At 41.1% G+C, this 19,542-nt stretch overlaps 1 protein-coding gene across 2 annotated transcripts in view; it reads right to left on the reverse strand.

Moving 5' to 3' along the window:
• Positions 1–1,114: 1,114 nt before the first annotated feature.
• Positions 1,115–19,542, reverse strand: part of LOC124737032 (NAD-dependent protein deacetylase sirtuin-1) — a 53,684-nt gene continuing 35,256 nt past the window's right edge. For both annotated transcript variants that reach the window (XM_047248581.1, XM_047248580.1), the window contains exons 9-11: positions 15,555–15,672; positions 12,323–13,248; positions 1,115–2,715 (exon numbers count right to left, since the gene is read on the reverse strand). In XM_047248581.1, the coding sequence (XP_047104537.1) occupies positions 2,483–2,715; positions 12,323–13,248; positions 15,555–15,672 (1,277 nt within the window). In that variant the 3' untranslated portion in view covers positions 1,115–2,482. The remainder of the gene's footprint in view (positions 2,716–12,322; positions 13,249–15,554; positions 15,673–19,542) is intronic.

Below are 19,542 nucleotides of genomic sequence, written 5' to 3' on the forward strand. Positions count from 1 at the left end.
CTCACATTGTTAATAGGAGGTGAAAGTAAGTTCACACAGCACACAAATTGACACTTCCTCTATTTATCCTTTAGCAACGTCAAGTCACAATCTATTCATACAAAAATTAAAACCATAGTTACGCAAAAGCCAATTTTTTAAAAGTGATACAATGGAATGATGGTAGAAACTTTCGTTACAGTGTATAACGGAACCACAATACTATTGTAATCATACAAATATACCCAATAGCAGAGCTAAGAAAATTGAAGTCTAACAATTTTATGTTCTATGGCCTTCACATGAGCAAAATGGACATGTGCACAGATTACATTAACACTGTACATTGTGGTATCTAACAAAAACATAAATAATCATCATTATCAAAACTATATACACAACAAGTGATATAAAATAGATAAATGGTTGTATTGTGTATCTGACAGTTAAGGCCATAGCATACCTGCATACTTAAATCTATTTATACAGATGCCTGCTGTCATATATGAGAGATTCTTCCTTTACAGTGCAACAAACTTCATAAAGATTTTAGAACCTATTCTTCTGCAACAGATGTTGCAGATACTAAATGAGTATACAAAACTATACACTTGTATAGTATTATATGCCATTTGACAGATAAAGAAATGCAAATAATGAAGTTCGTACTGCATTCGTTTCTCCCTTTTCTTCCATGTCATGCATTTACATTGCTAATTTTATACAAACATAATACCTGAAATTATTTCAGTTTGTAGAAAAATATGACGATATATCTTTCATAGCTGTTAAGCCTATAGGATCAAAAGCAAATTATATACACTGAATTATTCTACTTTTTTCATCAAGCCTGCATTAAAATATTGGATGTGGCATTAAATATAATACCTATATTTTAAAATTACAATTATAAATTTATGAGATCATTAATTAAAATTAGCAGCTTATTAAAGTACACACTGATGATACACCTAGTATGAAAGTGATTTCATTTACAGTTTTTTACAAACAGTATTGAAACACAATCTGTCTCTATTTACAAAACACCCATACAGGAATATTCTCTCTCTCTCTCTCTCTCTCTCTCTCTCTCTCTCTCTCCCCCCCCCCCCACCCCTCCCCCAACACACACACACACACACACACACACACACACACACACACACACAGACAGAGAGAGAGAGAGAGAGAGAGAGAGAGAGAGAGAGAGGGAGAGAGACTCTTAATGTTATGTTTCAACATGTATTCACATATTTTGCTTTCAAAAATACGGAATCATTAATCCCTAAAGTACTATCACATAACATGTCCAATTTAGACATCTAATAATTACACTGCAAATTTATTTACATTTTAACATCTAACACAGGATCTGGTACTCATCCCTGTGTGGCTCAATTTCTGTTAAATCAACTGTTAGTGTGTCAGTGGAAACTAAAACTTCTGTGGTTTCCACAATGAAGAGGATAATTGTTTTCTATTAAACTGCTATAACTCAGTAACAGTCACTTTGCCACAAGCAAAAGTTAAAATAAATAAATTAATTACTTTGTGTAGGAAGGGTTTTGCTATATACCCACCATCCTCGATTACAGGTAATCTGCAACAAATAATCTGCTTTCTTAGCAGGAATTAGAGTTTACAGTGAGTGTCAAGCTAGTTTGCATAATGTTTTCTTTAAATTAATTTCAAATCTCTTCTACAATGTCAGTGTTCAATAATGAAGCAATATTCTTGGAAAACAAAAAATTGCTACAGGTGATGAAAAAAAACCCACACCTAAGTCATGAAAAAGATTTGCTGATTTAATAGTGAAGCAGTGCCTGACCGACATTGCAAAATATGATTATACACAATTCTCTCTTCAAAATAATTTTTTCCATTAAAGCAGTGCCATTCATTAATAGCAGCAACCATTTACAAAAATATTTGAACTTTTTTCAATGAGCCACATTATTTTATAAGATGATAAGATGATCTTGTAATATGTAGGTATTATAAGACGACTCTTTAATATGCAGAACAAAATTTTTCTGAGTTAAATGAAAAATATTATACCTGGCAGAAGAGGGACTTAATTTTACCAATAACAGGTTGTTGCTCTAAATAGTAAATATCTCCAATATGCTACATATGTATCTACAAAATACTGAAATAACAAGTAACATGTAACTACCCTGAACAATAATAAATAATTTTTACAATATATTATTATTCACATATATTAGAACACAGGTCACACTTACATTTCAAAATCCAAAGCTGTATTTGATGGTAATATATAGCAGTTCCAGATAAATGAAAGAATTGTAATTCATTTTCAGTTCTTTACATGCAAGCATTGTTTGTTTATGTAAAGAATCTGGGGTATGCAATTTTGCATATTTAAAACTGCCAGGTATAAGTTAGCCACACCTTTAACTACAGATTACCAATTTTTGCAGTAAGAATTAACAATGCACCATGTCCCACAATAATGATTACTAAAGCTTCCCAATTTACATCAAGGACACCGACCATTGGTGGGATTATCATTAGACACCGAGAGGTGCTCCCAGTCGTCCACCTCACCCTCGTCATTGTCACTCTCTTCCGACAAACAACCTTCAGAATCGCTCGAGCTCGTGCTGCTTCCACTGCTGCTGCACGACGATCGCTGGGTGTCGTCCGGGTCATAGAGCACCTCAGCGCCCGGAAAAATGTATCGGTTTGGATGTACAAAATAGTAAGAATTATCTGAAAAAGAGAAAGAACAACCTATGTTTAAATTTTTCTGAGTGCCTGAAATATCTAACAGGAAGTACAAAACAAGAAGTTTTGTTTGCAGTGGATGATACCATAGTAATTTCATTGTAAGTCATTACTTTATTCAACAATTTGGGTCTTCTGCACAAACTACCATACTTTTTATAGCACGTGTATTATTTTAAAAACTTTCATAATAAATGAAGGGGTTTGAAATTTAAAATTTTCCCAGCAAATTAAATGTTCAAAAAGATTTCGGGATTGCAGCTGATTGTCATAAACTTCATTCGACAACATTTCAACTTGATGCATGCCAGTCATCTTCAGGTGAGCTGTCGAAGACTGACAGAGATGTTCTCCACTCCACCTTATATAGAGCGCAGATAGTACAGGCGCACATGCATCAGGGTCACGGTGACAGAAGAATCACACCACTTGGCGGCAGCATCCTCACTGGTGGAACTGCAAGAACCAGCTGTCTTTGGTGTTGTCACTCGTCGCAGTATTCTGGCGTCTTCATCTGGAACACATCTCGGAGATGACGAGATTCCACACATTACCCAACTGGTAGCCGCTTTCGTGGTTCATTAGATTTTCTGTGATGATTTCAACAGATTTTTTTATAACGGAGTCCCAAAAACATGTTGCTGTGGTCAAAAGTAATGTTTTCTCTTACACCATTGAATGTCCGTCAGAGATCTAAGATTTCGGACTTGCTGGGATCATTGAGGGATAATGTGTTATGCAGAAGGTGGGAATTTACAAAATTCCTTGCCAATGTGGTATGGCCTATAACAATACACTCAGTGGAAGAACGTTCCACAGAACGTAAACTCTACAATCGCCTTCTGCAACCCAGCAAGTCTGCAGTTGCGGAACACTGTATCTCCGACGGATATTCAATGGAGCATGACAAAACATTAATTCTGGCCACAACAACTTCTTTTTGGGACTCCGTTATAAAAGAATCTGTCGAAATACGCATCGTGGAAAATCTATCGAACTGCGACAGCAGCTGCCAGCTGGATAATGCGTGCAATCCCGTCATCTCTGAGATTTGCTCCAGACGGAGACACCAGAATACTCCGATAACTGCACTGAGTGACAATGCCGAAGACAACCGATCCTTGCAGTTCCACCAATGAGGGAGGTGGAGTCCTTCTGTCACCGTGAGTCTGACGCATGCGCGACAATACTGTCAGTGTGCCATATAGGCGGAGCGGAGAACGTCTTCAATGGCTCACCTGAAGATGAATGGCAGGTGTCCAGTTGAAATACCGTGGAATAAAGTTTACGATGGCCAGCTGCAATCCCGAAATCTCTTCAAACGATGAAGTGGTTCTCAGCCAAAAACATGGTCTGAAATCTGACTGGCTAAGTGTAGAGAAGAGGCTTGCGGCGTAACAACTAAAAATTGCATTTTTCATATTACGACAGACAGAAGACATGACCTATACAATAAAAAATAAGCATGATTAAGAACTTATCAAAGTTTGGTGATCAATCCTCCCAGCTTCTGCTAAGCCTCTGCCCCACACCCACCTTGGCCTGCCCCAGGACCCTAACCTCCCTCACCCTACTCACCAGTCTCTCCTTCCTCTGTTCTGTCATTCCCTGCCAACCCACTCCTCCTCCTCCTCCTCATCAATGCTGGTGAGTCGCATCCCTATCCTGTGCAAATGTTGCCTCACTGCACGCTGTCGGCCGTCCTTCCCTGACCCTACCTCTTGCTACCCACCTCCTTTCTACCTTCGCCTCTCAGTCTTTTTACGTGTTCATCAAATGTCTCTAAGAACACTATAATGTCATCTAAATAACAAAGACACATCGTCCACTTCAGGTGCCTTAGAAGATTATCTATCATTCGTTCAAAAGTTGCTGGTGCATTACACAAACCAAACGGCATTACCTTACATTCATACAGGCCCTCATGATCAGCCTCATCTACTTCGACTTGCCAGTATCCCGAGTACATGTCCACGGTTGAGAAAAACTCAGCCCCCTTTAGACAATCTAGTGTATCGTCAATTTGTGGAAGGGGATAAACGTTCTTTTCAATTATTTTATTAAGCTTCCTGTAATCAACACAAAAGCACCAACTGCCATCATTCTTCCTGACGAGAACCACTGGTGACGATCATGGGCTCAGCGAGGGCTGAATGATGTCATTTTTAATCCATTTCTTTACCTCGTCTCGAATTACTCGTCGTTCCGTTGCTGATTGGTTGACGGTCTCCAGTGCTAGTCTGATGCTTAACTGTTGATTTGTCTAATTTGCTCTTCATCTGTGGATTGAAGCATTCAGAGAACTCTTGAAGAATGGCAAGAAGCTTCTTCTGTTGTTACTTAGTGAGATCTGGGATAGTCGATCTAGAAGATCGTGTCTTGTAGTGGTAGCACCAATTACGCCCACAAACTCGGCTTGAGAGGCTTCCATGACGCTCAGCTGTTCAGCAATTAACAGCTCAGCGTTTGCTACGCGCATGCTCCTTGGAAGGATCTGCGGTTCTCGGTGACAGTTATCCATCCACAATTCACCGAATCCATTCTTAAATGAGATGACAGAGGCTGGAATGAGCAAGTTATTCTTCAGTGGTACGCTTCTCTTACATTCCACTACAAGATCCATGGGTTGATGTGTGGCATGACACGTGACATTTACCTTTGTAGCGCTAACTGCAAGAATGATCACTTCATCCAGCACACATAGTCTCCACACACTCGGATGCACATCTTCCTGTCCACAGTATCTCATCTCGTCTAGCATAATCTTTGAGTGACCACACTCTATAATTGCATGAGAAGCTTTCAAAAAGTCCCATCCGAGAATGACGTCATGACTACACTCTTGTAAGACGATGAATTCTAAGGGCTGTGTATGGCCACTTATACCCACACGAATGACACATTTTCCTGTAGTTTTCTATTTCCCATTATCCACCTTCAACAGAGACGTTGTTTTGTTGTCGACGAATACGGTTTTCTGCAACTGGTGACGGTACTTCTCCGAAATGACTGAATATGATGCTCCAGAGTCCACAACAGCTTGGGCTTGCCGGCCGTCCATGAGGGTATCGCGTAGTTTCCTATCATTTTTATAGTGTTCGACGGTGGAGGATTTTTCTCTTCGGCGGCCTCACCGCCGAGGTAGGTCGCACCCTTTAGTTTTCCAGGTTTGTGGCGGCTAGGTGATTGGCTGGAGCTTCTGAAAGGCGATGGAGACCTTGACTGGCGTGTTGGAGAGCGTCCTCTCCAGCGGCTAGCTTGCAGCGATGGTGACCTATGACGTCCTGCACCCACATCTCCTTGTTCATCTTTGTCGTCCCGAAGTTGGCATTGGCTAAGACCATTGTGCTGTCTTCTGGTGTGGGCGTCATCAAATATCCGCCGCCTTTCTCGACAATAGAGCACCACATGTCCCACATGTCCACAGTGGAAACATACTGGTTGGTTATCCTGGGTCCTCCAGACGTCAGTCTTCCTTGGTGCCCAAACAGGTTTATCATGTGTCATTGTAGGAACGTAACTTCGCCTAGGTCTCGACTTTTTCACTGTTTTAAAGGGAAATGCAGGACAAGAGATTGGGTTCAATATCTGTTCCACTTCCTCGCTTATGACCTCTTGAAGCGTCTCGGTTTTTTGCTCGCCATGCAATCCAAGTGCCTTCGGAACTTCCTCTCTCACTATCTGAAGAAGAAATCTGTTCCTTACAGACACCGATATGACGTTTGGAAGCCGTTCAAACTTCTTGCGTGCAATTCCTTTTTGATGCGTCGATACTGGCACCATTTTATAAAGTCGGCTGCTGTGAAACCTACTTCAGGAGTAGGGCTTGATACATGTCCTCAGCAACACCCTTCATGTGATGTGCAACCTTATCTTCCTCCTCCATTCTAGGAACCATTATTTTACACAGAATCCAAGGTGTCTTGGATGTAAGATGCTGTCGTTTCTCCTGGACGCTGTGCCCTGCACTTTAATTTACCTTCAGCCTTGCACTTCTGTCGTCGTGTGTCGCCGAAATACTTGCGCAGTTCTTTTTTTTTTGGGCGCAAAACTTCTATGGTCATTAGCGCCCAGCCCGTGACGTAGGAAACAGGAAAAAAACGAAATTTAAAATCAGCAGCAATGGGAACAAAGTCATAAAATTTGAGAAACTAAAGGCAGAAGGAATGCTTAAAAATCCACTATAAAAAGGGGTTGGTTGTCCCCAAAAAGGGCTTCAAATGACTGACGTCATTTCACTGTCACTAATAAACTGTAGAACGCGGTCAGCTGAGCGCGTGTCATCTGCTAAAATCGACGATAGATCAGGCGATAGCTGTAGACGGGAGCGTAACGGATTAAAATAGGGGCATTCAATTAAAAGGTGTCTGACCGTCCACAGCTGAGAGCAGTGGGGACAGAGTGAGGGAGGATCACCACTTAAAAGATGTCGATGGCTAAAAAGACAGTGCCCTATCCGGAGTCTAGCTAAAATTACCTCCTCCCGACGACGCGTTCGGGAGGAAGAGGTCCAAGCGCAAGGAAGGGCTTTCACTTCCCGCAATTTGGAAGTGTTGACCAATGCGCATGCCATAATTGAGCAACTTGGCGACATAAACCGCTCCGGAGATCGGTAAACGGAAGAGACTGAATAGCTGGCCGAGGAAGAGAGACTGCAGCCTTGGCCGCTATACTTGCGCAGTTCTGCCTGGAATACTTCCCAGCTTGTGAACTTCTCCTCGTTGTTCTCATACCACTGCTTGGAAGTGCCCTCCAAGTAGAAAAATACATTAGCCAAACACACGGAGTCATCCCATTTGTTAAATTTGGCTATACATTCATATACCTTCAGTCACTTGTTTGGATCTTGGCTAACGTCACCAGAGAACCCGGAAGGATGTCTCATGTGGTGGCACACAGTTGCTGTCATCATTAACACCCTCTTCCTTCTTCTGTCTCCGATAGATTGTGATCTGTTGAATATGGCTCGAACTCTTGTTTCTCACCACGTAAACAGCGGTTCTGTCGTGGTCTGATGGGAGCTACTGTGCGCTGTCACAAGTACCAATACCCAGCACCTACGTCACGTAGAGGAGGTGTAATTAGATGAATGACGAACACTAACTTCACTTATCGAAGGTTTATTCAGCACTTGCACATACAAGAATGTGGAGCGAACTGCCTCTGGCCCGAACACATACGGTATATATACAGCTACAGAACATTTCAGTACAATGATTCTTGATATTTGTGGATACTTCTAGAATGTACTCGAACTGAATACAGAAATTAAAATGCTACAGTTCAGGTGAGTTTTGAACTTACGACCCTCCATGCAAAAGACTAGTATCATAACCACTACACCACGGTGACTGCTTCTCAGCTCCTTCTGTGACAATCGTGGGAAAAATGGTATCATCATCTAGGTGGTAAAATTAAAATGCTGGGAAATATTGATTTTGCTGAGAAAGTCTGAAAGATTACATCACTGCTATCAGTTAATTGCTAGGACACTGTAGCCAAGTAGACTAACCAACCTGACTAACCAACCTAATAAACTTTCACAGAAGAAGTCTCAAAATTCAAACTACTTTTGTTAATCTGATCAGCCTTTATTTCCTTTAAAGCTTAAAATATTCTTGAAAAACAAAAAATATACATATTCAACTTCAGCAAATGTACTTATATTACCCAAATCAAAAAAAAGTTTGCATCACCCCGATTCCCAGAACTCCTGAAGATAGATGTTGACTGTGGATACTGCATCACAGACATAGTTCCTTTGACTGTTCAGAGATGTCACTAAACCTGCCCAAAGATGTAAACAACCAACCATGAGCAGAGCCTATTAGACGGGGGGGGGGGGGGGGGGGGGGGGGGGGTTTCCAACAGCCGATCAGTTCCAGTCATTCCACCATGAAGGAGGTACACGGCTTGTTTTTTCTGTAGTTCAACCATGCCTAGACGGTCAATACCACTGTTCGATCGCGTCCGCATTGTTACTTTGTGCCAGGAAGGGCTCTCAACAAGGGAAGTGTCCAGGCGTCTCAGAGTGAACCAAAGCAATGTTGTTCTGACATGGAGGAGATACAGAGAGATAGGAACTGTCGATGATATGCCTCGCTCAGGCTGCCCAAGGGCTGCTACTGCAGTACATGACCGCTATCTACGGATTATAGCTCAGAGGAACCCTGACAGCATGTTGAATAATGCTTTTCATGCAGCCACAGGATGTTGTGTTATGACTCAAAATGTGTGCAACAGGCTGCATGATGTTCAACTTCACTCCCGACATCCACGGCGGGGTCCATTTTTGCAACCACAACACCATGCAGTGCAGTACAGATGGGCTGAACAATAATGCCACACGGACCACTCAGACTTTAACTTCTCCCAGCGAATTGAATGCTCAAATAACTTACGGGTTTGCTGCCGGGTGACATCGTCGAACACCGCCGATATTTCGACAGGAGCACACCCTGCCATTCTCAAGGCACAAATGCAAGGAAGAAGAAATGTGCAAGGAAATTTAATACCTCGGTTCACAGAGGAGAACAAGGAAGACAACACACACAGAACAAGTGTCAACACAAACAAAGATAACCAACATCAGAAATATCGATAGTTACTATTAATCAACAGGTGAGGTAGCACTAATTCTGTCCCTCTGATTTTTGATGAGAGACAGAGCCAGATTCCAAGCAGCATTTAAACAAAATCCACCATCTCTGTTAATAAGGTTTCTTGATAGTTTGATTTCAACAGCTTCCTTAATAACACTATCCCAATAGCTGGACGTGCAAGCCAGAATCTCCGTGTTGTTGTATTCCATAGGATGACCGGTGTCAAGGCAATGTTCTGCAATAGCGGATTTGCTCGGCTGTTGTAAGTGTGTGTGACGCTTATGTTCAATACACCGGTCTTCCACAGTCCTGATTGACCAATATATGACATGTCACAACTGCAAGGAATACGATAGACCCCAGCCTTACGCAAACCAAGATCATCTTTTACGGATGCCAACAGGGCCTTAATCTTAGAAGGTGGTCGAAAAACACATTTCACATCACATTTCTGCAAAATATGGCCAATCCTGTTGGAAATGCTTCCTGCGTAAGGCAAAAAGGCCGTAGACTTAGGTGCCACTTCGTTGCTATCATCACTCACCTGTTGCACAGAAGGCTGATAGCACAATGCACGTTTGATCTGCATCTCACTATAGCCATTCTGACAAAAGGTGACTTCGAGATGTGATAGCTCAGCTGCCAATCTTTCAGGGTCTGAGATAACGCGGGCTGTGTGAACCAAGGTACGAAGTACTCCTTCACACTGAGCTGGATGGTGATAACTATCAGCTCGCAGATACAAGTCAGTGTGGGTAGGCTTCCTACAAACAGAATGTCCCAACGTACCATCAGTCTTCCTTTTGACCAACACATCAAGGAAGGGAAGGCATCCATTCTTTTCCACCTCCATAGTGAACTGAATATTCGGGTGGATTGAATTCAGGTGTTCCAAAAGCCGGTAAAAATCTCACTACCATGAGGCCAAACAACAAAAATATCACATATATATCTGAAAAAACACGCAGGTTTTAAGGTCGCTGACTCCAATGAACGTTCCTCAAAGTCCTCCATAAACAAATTGGCCACAATAGGTGACAACGGGCTTCCCATTGAAACTCCATCAGTCTGTTCATAGTACTGACCATTGAATAAAAAGAAAGTGGAAGTCAGCACATGTTGAAACAAATTTGTTAACTCGACACCGAACTTAACCTCAATTAGCTGCAACGAATCAGAGAGAGGAACACGAATGAAAATAGAAACCACATCAAAACTGACTAAAATATCAGAGTCATTCAAACGCAATCCCTGCAATCGACGTAAGAAAGCTGCAGAATTCTTAATGTGGTGTTCACACCTACCTACTAGTTGGCTCAACAAACTAGTAAGATGTTTAGCTACAAGATAGCATGTGAAATATGTTTTTTGACCACCTTCTAAGATTAAGGCCCTGTTGGCATCCGTAAAAGATGATCTTGGTTTGTGTAAGGCTGGGGTCTATCGTATTCCTTGCAGTTGTGGCATGTCATATATTGGTCAGACAACAAGGACTGTGGAAGACAGGTGTATTGAACATAAGCGTCACACACGCTTACAATGGCCGAGCAAATCTGCTATTGCAGAACATTGCCTTGACACTGGTCATCCTACGGAATACAACAACACGGAGATTCTGGCTTGCACGTCCAGCTATTGGGATAGTGTTATTAAGGAAGCTGTTGAAATCAAACTATCAAGAAACCTTATTAACAGAGATGGTGGATTTTGTTTAAATGCTGCTTGGAATCCAGCGCTGTCTCTCATCAAAAAACAGAGGGACAGAATTAGTGCTACCTAACCTGTTGATTAATAGTAACTATCGATATTTCTGATGTTGGTTATCTTTGTTTGTGTTGACACTTGTTCTGTGTGTGTTGTCTTCCTTGTTTCTCCTCTGTGAACCGAGGTATTAAATTTCCTTGCACATTTCTTCTTCCTTGCATTTGTGCCTCGAGAATGACAGGGTGTGCTCCTGTCGAAATACTGGCGGTGTTCGACGACGTCACCCTGCAGCAAACTTTTAAGTTATATGGACCACTCAGGTTTGGCATCACGTTCTCTTCACCGTTGAGTGTCACATATTCCCTCAACCAGACAATCGTTGGAGACGTGTTTGGAGGCAACCCAGTCAGGCTGAATGCCTTAGACACACTGTTCAGTGAGTGCAGCAAGGTGGAGGTTCCCTGCTGATTTGGGGTGGCATTACGTGTACGCTGCTGGAGGTTGCGGAAGGCGTCATAACGGCTGTACGATACATGAATGCTGTCCTCTGACCGATGAGCAACCACATCGGTACCATATTGGTGAGGCATTCGTCTTAATGGACGACATTTAGTGGCCCCATTGTGCACATCTTGTGAATGACTTCCTCGAGGATAATGACATCTCTCGACTAGAGTGGCCAGCATGTTCTCCAGACATGAACTCAATTGAACATGCCTGGTATACATTGAAAAGGGCTGTTTATGGACGAAGTGAGCCACCCACCACTCTGAGGGATCTACGTTGAATCGCTGTTGGGGTGTGGGACAATCTGGACCATCAGTACATTGATGAACCTGTGGATAGTATGCCACAAGGACAGGCATGTATCAATGCAAGAGTATGTGCTATTCGGTATTGGAGGTACCGGTGTGTACAGCAATCTGGACCACCGTCTCTGAAGGGCTCGCTGTATGGCGGTACGACATGCAACATGTGGTTTTCATGAGTAATAAAAAGGGTGGAAATTATGTTTATGTTGATCTCTGTTCCAATTTTCTGTACAGGTTCCAGAACTCTTGGAACCGAGGTGATGCAAAACTTTTTTTGGTGTGTGTGTTAATCATGTAGAGCATAAATGGAATTAAACTTTTATGAAACTCGTTATTTTTACACTGTGTGAAAAACAAAGACTTCTCTGTAGGCTGCACAACAACAAAATGTGTTTATTCAGTGGTGTAATTCAGTCTAAACTTTATATTAATCTGTGAACATTTAACTGTTCCATATTTATCAAACAGACTAACCTGGTAACCTCGTAGCCAAGCTCTCTCTGATCTTCGGCTCCCAGCACGACCGCAGCATGTCTAAATTGTCTTCCGATTTCTGATGTTCATCACAAGAGTCTAAAGACATATGTCTTTCCTTATTCATAACACCACTTGCAATGCTGCTGCAACCGTCCCCTATGCCACTGTCCCTGGTCGAGTCGACTGACATGTGACGACAACTAATGCTACTGCTCCTTTCGCCACTGCTACACTCCACCTGTGCACAGGAACAATCGGCAGCTTCAGTACAGAATCTTGACGGATCGACAAGAATTGTGTTCTGGCTACTGCTCAGTGATGTGCTGTTGGGTGGCAGTGAAGGCTCGTTACACATTCTCGGAGCATGTAAACTACGCCCACAATTATTATTAATGCCTATATTTTCAGCAGCTCTCTCACGACTGTCTGTTACAAGAACCTGGGCATTAACATCTCTGGACGAATCTGCTACCAGGTTATCTACAGGACTGTCCACAGATAAGCACACTCCACTGTCCCTTGTTGAAGAGTCAATAGACATATGTCGTTCCTTATGGACCACACATTTTGTGCTATCCGCTGTCACTGCTAAACTGCTGTCTACAACCATATGCAAAGAATCAGTTTCAGATGTTCCCGCATACTGGCCACCGTCACTGCTCGATGCTGGGTTGCCAGCGAGACTGCTGACTGAAGACGTGGCCCGAGTGACAGTTTTCGAGTTCAGTCTGTCTCGGCCGCTGTGACCCGAAGAACGAACCTCGGCACTGTCGAGGCTGTAATCTGTAGGACACTGGTCACTGCTCCTCTCTTCCCACGTGTCATCAAAATTTGTCCTCCAAGACTTCTCACGTGTCAGAAGATGCTTTGCTTCTGTAAGAGGTTTAGGGGTACTACACACTTCGAGCCAATCTCCGCCGAGCCTGAAAAGAAAATTTGGAAGAAAAATTGTATTATGGTAAAGAATAGCTACTAAACCACTGATATAACATGAAGCAGTTGTTATTACTAAACATATATGACCAAATGAATAACTATAAAAATGAATACAAAATTATGACAATAATGGAAATTCCGGATGAAAAGATATATAAAATAAGGAAAAGGGAACCACTTTCCTGTAGAGGACGGGTAAATGGTGCACAGGAAAACATAATAGAATAGAGTTAATAATAGCTTTTGAGCTCTTGCTCTTTTTGCAGTAAGAATGCACACAACTACACTGACAGCCAAAGTTATGTACATTTCGGTGCCTGAGTGGTTGTGTGTCCGAATGTGTGTACTTTTACTACAACAAGAGCAAGAGCTCAAAAGCTACACAAATGTTTCCTATTATGTGTTTCTGTGCTCCACGCACCAGTCCTCTTTAGATACCTATGTATACCTCTCCTGTATTTCATGTACAAATATAAAATTAAAATTTTAAAATAAAAATATTATGCAACAACAAAGTTGTAATAATATGGAAGCTTTTATTCTACAAAATTTTACTACTCTCTCCCACCATTGACTTTTACTGTGTCGGCACTGCGGCCTCAATAAATTCAAAGATTGCACAAGGTTGCCAGTAGTCTATTAAGTGCTACAGGCTGTTTGTGAGCATGTGCTAGTTTTGAGGTGTGCAAGTGCACAGGAATACAGCACCCACCGAAACATGTGCCATACACGGCAGTGTCGTCAATGGACGTAATCTTGGAATAAACTGTGCGAACACATCTGCTGGCAGTTCAGTCGCCAGCAACAGGTGCACTCAAAAATAAGTGTGGTCTCAAAACCTGTCACAGGCACATCACAAAGCAGTCACAGACTGGTGGAAACAGTGCAGTTCTTTGAATCTACCCAGTACACTGAGGGTACAACTTACAAAGCATGAAAACAGTGGACTGATGGTACACAGCAGTTCCACATCAAAATTAAGATACTTCACACTGAAACAATTTTTTGTTATATTAGACGGAAAAATAAACACCAAATCAAAATATCATTCTTAAGCTATGAAGAATACTTTAACATTGCCTACTTCAGGGAACTACTATTGTAATTTTTCAGGGTTTGACACTCCCAGTTTAGCCTCATTCTCTTTCAAACCGCCAACTACTTCTTACTGATAGTGCAATATATTGCACTGATAAATCTTTATAAATTGTGCTGTGTTTCCATCATATTATTCAATATAGAATGTTATCTCTTACTGTATCAACATGCACTTGATAGTCTCTCTTTTTAAACTTCTAATTGTTTTGTTCATTGTGCGGCATTAAAAAAATGTAAAAAGTAATCCAACTTAGGTACACAAGTGTCGCTGGAATACAGCCACCTGTACTCGGTGAGGCTTTGCGTGTGTTAGCTATTGGTATGTCTACAACATTTCCTATTGTGTATCACACATTTCTGACGTGACTCAACTCTTGAAACTTGAGGAGGTGCGACATGTGTGCCATTAAAATTCAAACACCGGAAACGATGGCAAATAACAAAATTTTACTTACTGTATGTAAAACAGTACAATAGGAAGAATACCACAATAAAATGAATAGGAGATTCAAGAGTCTGCAAATTGCAAAATTGAGTACACAGAGCCGCCATCTTTTGCAGCGGCAGTGACTCTAACCCTACTGGGTTCAGAGTCGAACTGAGCTCGGATGACAGATCCCTACGCACAGCAGAGGTCATTAATTGTAGTGACTTGTACTTCTGTCTCTCTTGTCTAAGAATATGTATGCACATAGCACAAATCAATTACACAGGAATTGAGCATCCAATACTAAGGATAATATTGTAATACATTTTTTGTTTAGTCAATAGGACCATCTGCTCGATCTATGTTAACAATGGTAAACTTCAAGTGATACTGGGATTGTGACGAACAAAGGTACTGAATAAAGATCGTCTCTCCCCCTTGGCACGACTAGCACAAATGTGACAAGCGGAGAGAACTACTCTCACAACATAAACTACAACATGTGTTTAAATGTGGGTTATAAAAGGCAAAAGTGAAGAATATTTGGTATATATCCTTAGGATTCAAGGTTGAATCACACTGGAAACACATAGTACATCTTTCAGCTTCCACTCTATTAAAAAATTTAACAATAATTCTTTTGGAGGTTCTATGAAAGTAGACTTCTAGAAAGAGAAAAAGAAACCAATACAACACACAAATTCACGTTTGATTCCTTTTCTCTTTAGAGACATACAGAAAATGTACAAGAAGCATTTATAGACTTACATATAACATATCTGACTGATAATCACATCACTGTCCCCTAGCAGCTGAACATCAAAGTTGAAGTTCGGTAGCGGTTCTCGATTAATCAGAATCTGGGGAACATGTGGTGGAATAGAACCTGGAAAAAAGACGGAAGTTTTTAATTGTAATGATATTGTGTATAAAATGCTATACATACCAATTAAATTACATAACATTTCACTACAGAGCAACAACAACTCTTGCTAGAAAATAACCTTGGTATGCAAGATCCCAAAGCTACACATGTTCCCACTTACAACTGCTCTGGTCTCACAAACGTACAAGGTATATTAAGAATTTTAAGTATACTATATGTTTAGATTTTTCTTTAGAAAAAGTGTAATTGGAAGAGAGTGGAAAAGAGAGAGAGAGAGAGAGAGAGAGAGAGAGAGAGAGAGAGAGAGAGAGAGAGAGAAGAAATACAGGATACTCTTGATTAACCTGTAGAGTATTTTTCCACATAATTGCCATAACGTTCAGTGCACGTGCTGAACTGTGGCACAAGCTTCTTTAAGCCCTCCTCGAAGAACTCTCCCGCCAGTTCCTTCCCTCACACTTCAGAACCTTTTTGTGCATCTGCACCGATGGTTGAAAATTTAACTCCACACGTGTGCCTTCAATGAGGTGAAAATGTAAGGCACCAAGTCAGGGGAATATGGGGGCAGTTCAACACATCCCTACTTATGAGACCGAGAGTGTCTCAGTGTGTTGTCATGCAACAAGCACACTCCTGTCAGCATTCCCCTACTTTTGTACTGAATGGTCATTTTGAGTTTTTTAAGATCTCACAATATTGTTGTGCACTGGTGATCTTCCCACGAGGCAGAAATTTGACTCAAATGATATCTTTTCGATCCAAAAACACTGAGGCCATGATTTTTTTTGCCCGAAATAGTGGTTTTGAACTTTTTGGCTGATGGGGAATTGGTGTGATGTCACCGTGATGAACGTCTTTTTGTCTCAGGCGTGTAATAAGCCACCTACGTTTCATCTTCAGTAACAATAGAATTCTGAAAATCCCCACCTTCCAATTAGAGCTGCTCAAGAAACTCGTGGGCACTACTGACTTAAATTTTCTTGAGCTGCTCCGTCCATTGTTTTGGGACCCATCTTGTATCCCAGCGTTTCTGCCAGTGTCTCACCAGTTATGAGATATTATACCTTAATATTCCTTCTTTCACTATCCAAATCAAATTTGTATTAAATTTTAATATCCCTTCTTTCTGGATATAAACCAAATTTATACGATAGACTGATGAGGTTTCGCTTGAGTGCGAGTTTCGGACAGTCATCTTATACCTGTCTAGCCAGACATTCAGCTAGCTGCCTATCTCCAGCGCAAAAATAGAACAGGAAAACAGTTCAACGTCAACCTGCAACACAGTGCATTTTGTAGCTTCCTAAAGGGTATTGGGGGGGGGGGGGGGGGGGGGAGGAATATTCTTTTGGACTCAGTTATTCTACAATACAAATCCAAAGCAAGGAGTAACTGGCAAAGCCATGGTGCAGGTAACCAACTGCATCAAACATAGGGACTCCTACGTACAAACACTGTTTGTAGAAATTATAAATAGCCTTTTGCTCCCTGTATTTCACCCCTGCCACCTTCAGAATTTGAAAGAGAGTATTCCAGTCAGCATTGCCAAAAGCTTTCTCTAAACCTACAAATGCTAGAAACATAGGTTTGCCTTTCCTTAATCTATCTTCCAAGATAGTCGTAGGGTCAGTATTGCATCACGTGTTCCAACATTTCTACGAAATCCAAACTGATCTTCCCCGGAGTTGGCTTCTATCAATTTTTCCATTCATCTGTAAAGAATTTGTGTTTGTATTTTGCAGCCGTGACTTATTAAACTGATAGTTTGGTAATTTTCACACTTGTCAACCGTTCTTCCTTTGGGATTGGAATTATTATATTCTATTTGAAGTCTGAAGGTATTTCGCCTGTCTCATACATCTCGATCACCAGATGGAAGAGTTTTGTCATGGCTAGCTCTCCCAATGCTATCAGTAGCTCTAATGGAATGTTGTCTGCTCCCTGGACCTTGTTTCGACTTGGGTCTTTCAGTGCTCTGTCAAACTCTTCACGCAAATAATATCTCCCATTTCACCTTCATCTATGCTCTCTCCCATTTACATAACACTGCCCTCAAGTACATCGCCCTTGTATCTGTATTTATGATACAAAAATAGTCAATTTTATATGATTTTAGAGGAAATGTAATAGCGTAGCAGTCAAACAGTGGCCTTTGTGTGTTCTCCTGTATTACACACAAAAAATGTTCATCTACCAATGATGTCCAGGCAGAGAATATATAAACCAAGCATCCAAATAGAGTGGCATAAAACTGAATAGGCTGAAGTTCTTGAGAGCCATCAGGAAGAATTAACATACAAGGAAAATGCAGGATGAAATAATGACAATATTACAAAAAGGATAGATTGCTGATAGATTGCTTCTCACCATACAGTGGAGACGTTGAGTCGCAGAAAGGTGCAACAAAAAGATTGCTGAAAAAATAAGCTATCAGCACTAAGGACTTCTTTTCAATTAGACAACTCTCTCTCTAACGCATGCGCGTGCGCATTCACACACACACACACACACACACACACACACACACACACACACACACACACACACACACACAGGCCAGACAGATGTAGGACAGACACATGTGTGGCTCATAAGCCAGTATGTGTGGGGTGGTTTGAAAGACGACATGTAAAACACAGAAGAGAAAGAAAAAGATGGACACAGTAGAGTAATGTGTTAGCAAATACTGTAGTAACAAAGAAAAACACCATTGGGTTACAAGATGGGAGTCTTTTTGTTGTGCCTTTCTGTGATTCAACTTCTCCACTACATGGTGAGTAGCAATCTATCCGTTTCATAATATTATAACATACAAGGAAGTGTGGTACTGAACTAATGAGGAAGATGACGTGCATTTGAACTTATCCAAGGCAGCACATACTGGAAGTTTGTAATTCAGAATAGTAGGAAAGACATCTCTAAAAAGAGTAGGCACAGAAGTTGCACAGACACATGTAAGCATAAGAAATGTAAATCTGAAGAAATTGTGGGTAACATGTGAAACATTTCAACTGATCCAACAAAAATGGCAAATATTAAAAAGTGCAGGAAAAGGCAGGGGCAAAGAAATGTACGTTGGTTAGAAATGAAATCATTAGGTAGTGTAAGGAAACTAAAGAATACTGAAAAGTGAAACATAATTTAAGGAGAATTTACAAGCAAAAACCAGGATTAAGAGTGGACACACAATTCCACCGTTAGACTCAAAGGAGTGAGTGGACAAGTGGAACAAGTACATTATAGTTTCTACAAAGGCAAGGGTCTGTCTGCCAATTTGGTAGAAGAAATGTGTGTCAATATGAGGGACATAGGTAATCCAGTATTAAGAGTAAGAGTTTGACAGGGATTCAGAAGACAAAGCAGAAGGAATAGACAACATTTCCTTAGAATTTCTAGTGCCACTGGGTAGCGATCAAAGGTTCTTCAAATTAGTGTAAAATTACGAGGTTGGAGACATTTCATTAAGCTTTCACAAGAATACACACATAGTGCCAATGACATCCGGGGCAGATAAACACAAGAAATATTGTGCTATCTGCTTGACAGCTTAAGTGCCTGAGTTGCTGGCCAAATGAATAAAGAACAAAATTCAGAATATATTATAGTATGATCTGTTTGACTTGAGGAATCGTAATAGCTTTTGAGAGGGAGTTCCAATATTACATCTGATACTGGAAGCAAGGCTTAAAACAAATCGAGAAACCTCCACAGGTCTTGTTAACAAAGGAAAAGCAACTGACAATATAAAACAGTACAAGAGGTTTGAAATACTCAGAAAAACAGATAAACACTACAGAAAAAGGTAATATACAACATGTGTGTCCGTTGCTTGTGGTCTCGCGGTAGCATTCTCGCTTCCCGAGCTCGGGG

Source organism: Schistocerca piceifrons, chromosome 1, assembly GCF_021461385.2.
Source record: "Schistocerca piceifrons isolate TAMUIC-IGC-003096 chromosome 1, iqSchPice1.1, whole genome shotgun sequence".
Taxonomy (NCBI): Eukaryota; Metazoa; Arthropoda; class Insecta; order Orthoptera; family Acrididae; genus Schistocerca; species Schistocerca piceifrons.